The 10,171-nt window shown below is 31.5% G+C and overlaps 2 protein-coding genes across 2 annotated transcripts in view; one reads left to right on the forward strand and one right to left on the reverse strand.

Moving 5' to 3' along the window:
• Positions 1–7,836, forward strand: part of LOAG_09543 (nucleolar protein) — an 8,854-nt gene extending 1,018 nt beyond the window's left edge. The window contains exons 2-19 of the mRNA XM_020447959.1: positions 822–977; positions 1,495–1,560; positions 1,901–2,014; positions 2,232–2,280; positions 2,492–2,618; positions 2,904–3,083; positions 3,389–3,497; positions 3,847–3,950; positions 4,259–4,332; positions 4,414–4,601; positions 4,843–4,948; positions 5,280–5,482; positions 5,726–5,823; positions 5,934–6,054; positions 6,457–6,553; positions 7,076–7,125; positions 7,217–7,288; positions 7,573–7,836. Of these exons, the coding sequence (XP_020301860.1) occupies positions 822–977; positions 1,495–1,560; positions 1,901–2,014; positions 2,232–2,280; positions 2,492–2,618; positions 2,904–3,083; positions 3,389–3,497; positions 3,847–3,950; positions 4,259–4,332; positions 4,414–4,601; positions 4,843–4,948; positions 5,280–5,482; positions 5,726–5,823; positions 5,934–6,054; positions 6,457–6,553; positions 7,076–7,125; positions 7,217–7,288; positions 7,573–7,737 (2,079 nt within the window). The 3' untranslated portion in view covers positions 7,738–7,836. The remainder of the gene's footprint in view (positions 1–821; positions 978–1,494; positions 1,561–1,900; positions 2,015–2,231; positions 2,281–2,491; positions 2,619–2,903; positions 3,084–3,388; positions 3,498–3,846; positions 3,951–4,258; positions 4,333–4,413; positions 4,602–4,842; positions 4,949–5,279; positions 5,483–5,725; positions 5,824–5,933; positions 6,055–6,456; positions 6,554–7,075; positions 7,126–7,216; positions 7,289–7,572) is intronic.
• Positions 7,837–9,392: 1,556 nt separating this feature from the next.
• Positions 9,393–9,623, reverse strand: LOAG_09544 (hypothetical protein; the record flags this gene model as incomplete). Its single annotated transcript, XM_003145071.1, has 1 exon — positions 9,393–9,623. One exon carries the CDS (start codon positions 9,621–9,623, stop codon positions 9,393–9,395), a length of 231 nt encoding a protein of 76 aa, XP_003145119.1.
• Positions 9,624–10,171: the final 548 nt, after the last annotated feature.

The following is a 10,171-nucleotide window of genomic DNA, read 5'->3' on the forward strand; positions in this document are numbered from 1 at the left end:
ATAATAATATATATATATATATATATATATATATATATATATATATATATATATATATATATATATATATATATATATATGAGCTAATCATTGATGGATACTGAAACAAGAACGAAGAGTAGATTGAAAGGTTAGGAACGGAAAATGTAAAAGGTCGTGGATTAGTCTATTGTTACTGTTTGAACGGTTCTTCCAAATGATCAATTAAGATAAGAAATTATCACGGAAAAAGTATGTGCAGACAAGACGATGTATTTTATCTGGAAAATCATTAAGTAAAAATAAAAAGGATACAGTTTGTTTGACAAGTAAGCTTTCTATGTGTTGAAGAATGACCTTTATTTAACTTGTTGGTCTGTTCAGAACTTTTTTTCTCCTTTCTCTTGGACCTGTTTTGCAGATTATATGTTGATTATTGTAATTGTTGCATTTCTCTCATTAACAAGCATCATTCTGAAATGACAGTTGGATCCTTTAAAGTAAAATATTTCAGCAGTAAAGAAACGGATTTCACAAATATCTATGATGTCACATTTCGGTAAATGCAGTCATCATTGATAGAACTGTGTTTTTTTTTCCTGAAATAATATTTGACTGGATTCAACATTCTAGAATTTAAACTTTAACACGTTTAATCAAAATCTTCAGATCTTTGAAAATTATTTGCTTGTAATTTATCCTTGTTCTTCAATGAAAATATAGGTGTAGTTAATAAGCGTCGTGCGAAAAATCAAATGCAAACAGGATTTTTTTCTAAGACAGGATTCAGTGGAGTTTAAAAAAAAAAATTATATGTATTTTTTAATTGAGCGGTTTTTCAGATGGTTTTAGGAGAGAATAAGTTGACTGAGAAGCAGCTTAGGCGAGACGGTTTTGCTAAGCGAATAGGGAAAAAGAAGTTGAAGAAAGATGGAACTATTAAAACCGAGAAGGAGCCAGCCACAGAGACGAAGAATACTCAGCAACTCATTCAGAAGGTGAAAGAGTTGAATTTTTGAAATAATTCTTAGTTTTTGTAGTAGAACTTTTATTGTATATCACTATACAAACATTGCTGAAACTAATGTAACAGTGACAATATATCAATTTCTATTGTTATGTTGCCTCTCTGTCACATTATGGCTAACAGTATTCAATGTAGTCCAATTACCCGCATCTTGATCAAGATCTGCTTTGCTTCTGTCGCATTTGAAAAGCAAACAGATTGACTTATGATTGACTTGTATTTTTTATATTATGAGTTCACTATATGAATAGAGTAGTGTCTGATGGAACTCCTATATTATGAGAAAAAATTTGCCAAACCACAGAATAGAGATTTTGGGGTAACGGAAGTTATTAATATCCATTAAAATACGTGGTATATTTTGCTATTTGATTAGAAAGTGACAAATTCACAGGGACATTTGTTAGTCATATTTTTTAGATACATTCAAAATCTCAGATTAGAAAATACATGGAATTAAAAATTTATTTTTTTCTTAACAGTTGCAGATTCAAGAAAATATCAGTCCTAAGGCTGTCAAGAGGAAAAAGATGGGATCAACGAAAGAGGAGAAGGTAAGAAATGATACGAAAGTTTTTCGACTACTTTTTTTTTTGAATATTCCTTGTGGAGTTCATATTTATATGTGTTTTCAAATGTAATTTTGCATGTTAAATTGATTTTGGCCTTTAATGGATCTTTTCATTCATCCCGAAAACTCTTCTGGTCATCATACAGGTTTTATTATTTGGCTTGCATTTTAGTCCACTTCTCTATGTGTTCCAAGACACAAGGTACTTTTGCCGGTAATTACAGTAAGTAAAGGATACACAGAGTGTCCTAACTTTCATAGTGAGCACAAACTAGGAAACAAGAGCAGCATTTAAATTTTTAAACTAATTGGATTATTTCCAGGATTCCTCAACCAGGGAAAAAATATTGGTCGGAAAAATTCAAAAAACTCAGACAAAGAGAGAAGTGGAAAAAAGTACAGAAAATCTGAATTCAGAGAAGATGCCTTTATTTGAGGTGAGTTTTGTTGTATGATATGCTTTAATTATATCATTTTGAGTGGTTGTGAAAAATTCCGCAGTTCCTTACGTCAGTAAGTGATCTTTAACAGCTCTTTTGACCTATAACAAACATTCAGAAATGCTATTATTATTATTGTTGTTATTTTCTGTGTTGATTAGCATTTGTGTTGATTTTGTGTTGATTGTTTAATTTTGTGTGTTTTGAATTTCAGAACGATAGCGATGTACGTGGAGAGGGCTTTTCTGGTTTAAACACTGCTTGTTAGTTTTTTTCTTCTGTATTTCGAACATTTTTAATGTTAAAGTTGAATACCACACAAAGATACAATTTTTGAGGTCGAAATTTCCATTATGATAAGAAACTGAAACGCAGAAATCTTTCCGAAGGCAATAAATGAGCAGAAAAATGAGTTTGGAATGGATTTTGCAAAAATTTATAACTTCAAAAGTGGTGAAAGATGTTTAATTTTAGCTGAAGACGGTGATAGTGATATGGGAAATGATTGTTTTTCCTCAAGTGATCTATCAGAATCAGATGCAGACGATTTGCCAGTAGAGAAAAAATCTCGCAGATTGGAAAGAAAGAAGAAAAATGATGAGTAAGTTGTAATTCGGAGCTGCAAATATTTCTATTAGTGTTTACTTTTTTGTTTTTTAAGGAGACAATTTTCAGAGTCTGTTCTGATTTTGTGGTTAAATATGTGAAAAATATAAATAGTTGTGGTTAAATTGATGAAAAAAAAAAACTGTCTTTCCAATTTATCTGTAACAAACTTATGCTAGAGTGGAATTCAAAGAGTTTCTTGAGCAGTTTACAAAAATATACGTTGTTATGATTTACAAAAATATACGTTGTTATGACTAACTTTACTTATGACTTTTAGAAAACTTGCTGATGATGAATTGTTATTGAATATCGAAAGCGGTGAAAAATACAAACTGCCGTCAGTTGAAGAAATCGAGGATGAACTAAAACAGACACCTAATTTACGAATATTAAAGCAACGTATCTCTGACGTTTTCCAAGTGCTTGGTGATTTCAAAAGTCGACGTGACCCAAACCGGTGCATTAACTCATTTCCAAAATTATAGTGCAGTCCTTTTCTGCATGCTAGTGCTCTCATTAAAAAATGTCCCATTTCGAATATTGTTTAATTAATTGACATGTGTAAATTTAAATTTTCCTTCATTTCTTCGAAAAACATTTTAGGTTCATAGCATCAACAAAATAGTACTGCATATTATTAACCCTCTGCTGTTAATTTTTGAATTCCGATGGATATCAGAATACTCTTACGTTACTTCCCACGATAATTCAACTACCATTATATTTATTTTATTACTATTATTCATCTGAAAATGTTTTTAGAAGTCGAGGCGAATATATTTCTGTTCTCACAAAAGATTTATGCAGTTACTACGGTTATAATGAATATTTAATTCAAAAATTCATGGGTATTTTTCCGAATGGAACAGAGGTAAGTAACTATGTGTTTTATGTGACAAAAACAAAAAAAAAAAAAAATGCATTGTTTCTGACGCAGAAGCAAGTGTCCGAAATTTAATTCTTCTTATATTGTCATATTCATATTTTAAGTTTTTTGGCCTTTACAAAGCTTCTCATCCTACTTATCACTGCTCATTAGTATTAAGTAAGGGATGATATAATTTATGATGTTCAGGATAACTAGGAGTATCACTAACAAATAACTGTGCAACAGCTAGTTGCATTTATTCTGCTCCCCGCTGTACTCGTTATACCGTTCCAGGTGTTTTTATATATCCTATTGGAATAGGAACTTTTATTGGAAATTCTTCCTATTGCAGTTACTAGAATTTCTGGAAGCAAACGAACAGCCACGACCTGTAATCATACGCTCAAATTCATTGAAAACTCGACGTGCTGAGTTGGCAAGGAATCTTATCAACAGGTAATCCTTCAGCTCCTTCAAATTTATCACCTCAAATGATTCTGGTATTCCAAACTGTTTGGATTGGAGATTTGGACTGTTATCTCTTGGATCTAACTAGATAGTATCCATAAAAATGATATTTGTGCCCTGATTTTGTAATTAGTCAAGGAGCGAACAGAATGAAATGACACAACAAGAAAAAACGTGAAGTAAAATAACGGTTGTTCGCTGAATTCAAAATACTGGCGATTAAATTCAAAAAAAAAAAGAATTTATTTCTTTAAGAGGCATGAAATTAAATAAAAAAAAGGATTTATTTCTTTAAGAGGAATGAACGTCGATCCAGCAGCAGAATGGACTAAAGTTGGCTTAATTGTGTATGATAGTCAGGTTCCTGTTGGTATGTTCTCCATTGCATCTGTTACACAAATTTTGTCACACAAAAAAAAAAAGAAATGCAAAATTTAATCTCATTTTTTAGGTGCAACTCCGGAATATCTTGCTGGGCATTATATGCTGCAGGGATTAAGTTCCTTTCTTCCAGTGATGGCTTTAGCGCCACAACCGGAAGAAACTATACTAGATGTGTGTTCTGCACCGGGTGGTAAATCATCTCATATTGCAGCATTAATGAAAAATACTGGAGTTCTTTATGCAAATGATGCCAATGTAAGTGCTTTCAGAATCCCGAAATGTTTTTTCTTGATAATAATAAAACAAGATGATACGGATTTAGGGTTGTGCATGTGGGAAAAACCGGACCACTTTGCGAATTACTTTCCTTTTTCAGAGAGAAAGGAGGGGGTGGTATTGGGTTTACTTTTTCTCCCAATTCTTGCAATTAAATTTTATTTCAGATTTGTCTTACCACATACGTTTATATCCTTAGTTTGACCTAGTTGCTTTGTAGATGCAGCGTTGTCGTGCAGTTATTGGTAATCTGCATCGTTTGGGAGTGAATAATGCAGTTGTAAGTAATTTAGATGGGCGAGAATTTGCAAAAATTATGCCTCAAGGTTTGTGGAAACGCTTCATTTTTTATTGTATTTCTGATCAAATGGCTGAAAAATACGGGCATTATGAACGTTAGCTAGATGATATGCTTATTATTTTATAGTAATTATATAAGCAATAATGATATTGCTATTAAAGTTTGGGTTACTGGATTTCTTGGCGTCTTTTAATTCCGTTTATTAACAACAGTGGTAATCTCATCAAATAATAGTAAAACTGATCTAGATTTAATAATAAAATCAGATTTTCGAAAATGTGAATCTGTTTAGGTCTTGAAGTTCTTTAACCAGCAACTTAATTTCTTATTGTGCAAAATCTAAAATTCCATTTCAGGTTTCGATCGTGTTCTGTTGGATGCACCATGCTCAGGAACAGGTGTAATCTGGAAAGATGAAAGTGTGAAAACACGACGTGATAGTCAAGATGTTCAACGGTGTCATACTTTGCAGCGGGAACTGATACTCGCTGCTCTGGATTCTATTAATGCAAATTCAAAAACTGGCGGTTATCTGGTTTACTCGACATGCTCTGTTCTAGTAAGTGTAACCCATGTGTTTTTATCTGATAGCTTTAAACGTCTTTGTTTTCGGCATCCAAAAAAGTTCCTCATCCGTTCATAGCTTTTTTTTCTTGTTTTTTGAAGTTATTCCAGTACTTTTTCCAGTTATTAGTTTTTAGTGCTTCCTGTGCTTTCGTAAATGATATTGTCATATACGAATGACAATATCGCTGTTTTGTTGTTAAACTGGGTTTTTTTCAAGAGTCGTTTTCTGTTTCAGGTAGAAGAAAATGAAGCAGTAGTGGATTATGCATTAAGAAAACGAGATTGTAAACTTGTGGCAATGGGATTAGATATCGGTGTGCAAGGTTTTACGAAGTAAATATTGCATATGGGTGGTTCCTTTTCTGTTTTTCTTTTTAAAAGTCTTAGAAGTTTTTCAAGAGTTTTTTAAAAAAAAGGTTTTTAAAAATCTTAATTAAATTCAGATTCCGAGAATATCGCTTCCACCCATCACTCAGTCTTACTCGGCGATATTATCCACATGTTCATAATATCGATGGATTCTTTGTGGCAAAATTCAAAAAACTGTCAAATTCAAAGTCAGCAGTAAGTTACAGCTTTTCGAATGCTGTGTTATTATATGTTATTTTTATTATTTTTCAAATAATTGTGTTGTAATGAGAAAGACTAATTCTTCCTCATATTCCGGTGCTATATGTCAGCTTCAGCTGTTGTAAAATAAGTGGTTTGTTTACTGTAGGATCAACAAAACGTATCCTTGAAACTGGATTTAAGACCAGTCTACTTTCTTCGGTTCTTCTATACTTAGTGGCTTATTTATTTGCAAATTTATTTGTTACTTCTGACGCAATACCGTTCTCGTCATATTTTCTACTTAATTCTATCAACTTCTCAATGTTCAAGAACTTTGTGTGTTGAAGTCAAATTTCATGTTGTAAAGTTAAACTACAATAGAATATTCCTTTTCAGGAAAATTTTAATTTTCAGAAAAACGCAGGCTTATCTGATGAGCTGAAAGACAAGAATCCTATTACTTCCAAAAACAAAATACAAAATGGTAATTCAGAGCAAGTAGGTATCAAAGGTCAGTTTTTCCATGATATTTTATGATGTTAACATTTATTTTTTACTTCATTCGTCTTGTAAGATCTTGCGTAATGGAATTGTCATATTGTAAATACGGATATAATGAAGCCAGATGTTTTGAAATAGTTGTGCATGAGGAATACTGGTTCCATAGTAATGCTTCGACTTCTCTTGTGATTCGAAGTTAATGCTAAACTTTTCGGTATATTGAAAAAAAACTTGGTTTTGCGAAGTTCAAAAGAAAAGCTGTGAAAACATTTCAATTTTATAGGCATTTAGGAGGTTTTCTTCCCATTATAGTTTGCATAAGCATATATTAAGGATCGTTCCTTTAGTAATTCTGAAAGTGAATTTTGATTAAAGTTTACAATTGCACTTTTGTTCGTTCCTTGTCTAGCGGCATTTTGATTCTAAGTTTCGAAATGATCAGAATGTTGCTGCAACATCCTCTTGGTACTCTTGACATGCTTACGTTGCCATTGGACTGTAGATGTCTGTTCATTTTTCGTTTAATTTTTAGGAAAGTCTGTAATGAAGAAGAAATCAATTTCAAGTGGAACCATTCGAAAGGTTTTCATTTTATTTTTACTTTTATGTTCAAGATGCATTAAGGATTTTGTAATGCGATATGTTAGCACCGAAAGATTTCGTAATTTTTTAGAAATATCAGCAAAAGCTTCCAGTTGAAAAGATGCAAACCGATGTGGATATGTCGGAGAGCAATCTTTCGAAAGTATGTTTGTTTTCAGTAGCAAAATGTGACAGAATTGGGCAGAATTGACAGAATTGATTGTATTGAGGAGAATTGAATTGACTGTTGAGCAGAACTGAAATACAGTTCCATACTTTCGATTTATGCGAAATTCTTTTACTTTAATGTGAGATGCGATTTTAATATATGGTATTGATCTCCATCACACATCAAATCATATTCAATCTTTCTATGGAAAATAAATTGCCGATAACCGGAGCTGTAAATGCAGGTAATTTGGAACTGTATGACTAATGCATTTCCAGGAATCTGCGAATGGAGCCGTCCCGAATAGTAAACCAACCAGAATGTCAAAGAAGCGAATTCACAAGAGAAAATTTCCACCCAACAAGTTAAAACGAAGCAAAAGTGCCAAGTTTGTGGGAACAAAGAACAAAACAGTTTTGAAGAAAAGTAGGAATATTATGTAGCTCATATCTAATAAATTCCTTTATGTAGAACATTTATCTCGTAACGTGTTTTGTTTTCAGATTAGGTACAACAGTTTAGTGCCACTCTGATTAAGCAAGTTATAACGGATAAATTTTATATTCAAAAATTAGAAGCCATATAAAGCTCCTTTTCGGTAAAAATAGGAAGAAATACAAAATTCTTACAGCATTTGTAATTTAAAAATAAGAAAGGACAAATATGTTTAGAAATAACTGATAATTGCCATTCAGGCCTTGAGAATCTTCAATAACAAGCTTGAAATAAATTATAATGCCAGGTAAGATGAAGATGACTTATATGCTATTCTTCTGGTAGAAATTTGCTTCCCACATTGTGAAAAGGTAGAATTACTCATCTATGGATATGGAAATCTCTTACCCGTAGTTTCTTGTTCTGATTCTTGCGTAAAAATTATTTCCTGTTGTATGCATTTTAACATTTTATCTTGTTCTGATAACCCTTTGTGGATTTTTCAGCTGATGGGATAGGATTTCACTCTGGTTTCTTAGTTTCACTTGATAAAAGATGAAGAATTTGTTAGCTGCGTTATTCGTAAGCTGTTAGTATCGAAATTGAGAATACCAAACTGAGACTTCTTTTGGCTAAGTTCTTTTTGCTTCGTTATTTGTAAACAGGCTTATTCTTAGCCATTATTGTTTTATTGCTGTTGCAGGAAAGTATGAATCTCGAAATTTAAATTCTCTGTTTCTATCTTACAGACTTTGTTTGTTCGCTGTAAGAGATTGTTTATTTGAAAGGTTATAATTTTGGTTATTGTTTGTTGAAAATTTGCTTGCAATAAAAGGAGCATCGTTTGCAGTGAGATTGAGTACTCATGTGAAATATAAAATGCATTCTTGAAGGCTTAAATTGAACAATGGTTGGGATGATGCAAAAGTTTATGAAATATATGCTCGAGATGTTCGTCAAAATTTTGTCTTTCATGTTGGATTTATTTTTTGCCAATTGGAAGTTTTAATTTTGAAATGTTTTCTACGGAAGTTATATATTATCATTTGCAGTTTTTCAATCCTCCAACTGTTAGCTTCCTATTTTAGCAAGAGATCTGTGCAGGATAATATTGAGTGCAGTTTTTTTTTTTTTCCAATTCGTTTTGGTAACTTATTCCATTTCCCACTATGTTTAATGTTTGCTTTCCACTCTCCGATTTCTTCAGATCCCTATATTTCATTTTTTTTTTTTCTACATATTTGGTTTCCTGAAAGCTTTAACTCTTCCCGTTCCTTCTGCTCAATAACTATTATCGAATACTCATTGAATGACTTAGAATTAAAAAAAAAAGAAAATTTGGGAAAAATTCCAACTGTCAAAATATATTCTTTCATTGTTACGGTTAGAAAGCTCGTAATTGGATGTGCATCTCAGGGCCTAAACCATCCATTATATGAAAACTGATCTCCTAGGCTAATATTATCCTGCTTTATCTTAATTTGTTGCATAGGGTAGCTAACAATTTTATCTTAAAATTAAGCTTCATAAAATTCATGTATATTAATCGAATTAACTTTAATTCATTTTAATTTTAATTCTAGTAACAGAATTAAATACTTACATGATAATGAAATACGTATAAAAGCGAAAAGAAAAAAAGAAGAAGAAACGAATGAAAATATTAGAACAATAAATTAAATGAAATTTGTTCATCTGCTACTGCTATTACAGGTGTTTGTGGTACATCACCATGTGAATGAATGGTATCGATAAGATTTGAAGATGGTTGATTGAATGGTTGATCACCAGCTGCACCATCATGTCCATAAAAATCATCCAAGAATTGGGCGATAAATTCATCCGGAAAAAATGATACACCAAGTATTATTTGCCAAATGATCAATGGTACCATAAGTTGAACGATAAGCATCAATGGTGCATCGGTTTTAGTATATCTGAAAATTTAACAATTAACAAATTAATTCATACCGTATTAGCAATATTTTAATCAAAATTACTAATTAAAATATAGCTTGTTAGATTTAATTAATGGGGAAAAAAATGAGATGACTTATTAATTGTTATATTTAATTATTGCATTTAATTGTTATTTATTAATTCCTGAACCTTAATAATATGATATATATAGGAATATATCCTGAATGATTTGTCTAATGTGTCAAAGGATGAATGAATCGAATCGATTATTCAAAATATCCTTTTTTTACTAAACTACGAATTTAGTGATTGTTTTTCTACGAAAACTACGAATTTAGTGATTGTTTTTCCCTTTCTTCTCAAGTAATTATCAAGTTCATTCTTTGGTTAATTATCAAGTAATTATCAAGTTCATTCTTTGGTTAATTATCAAGTAATTATCAAGTTCATTCTTTGGTTAATTATCAAGTAATTATCAAGTTCATTCTTTGGTTAATTATCAAGTAATTATCAAGTTCATTC

Source organism: Loa loa (assembly GCF_000183805.2).
Source record: "Loa loa unplaced genomic scaffold supercont3.112, whole genome shotgun sequence".
In the NCBI taxonomy this organism is placed as follows: Eukaryota; Metazoa; Nematoda; class Chromadorea; order Rhabditida; family Onchocercidae; genus Loa; species Loa loa.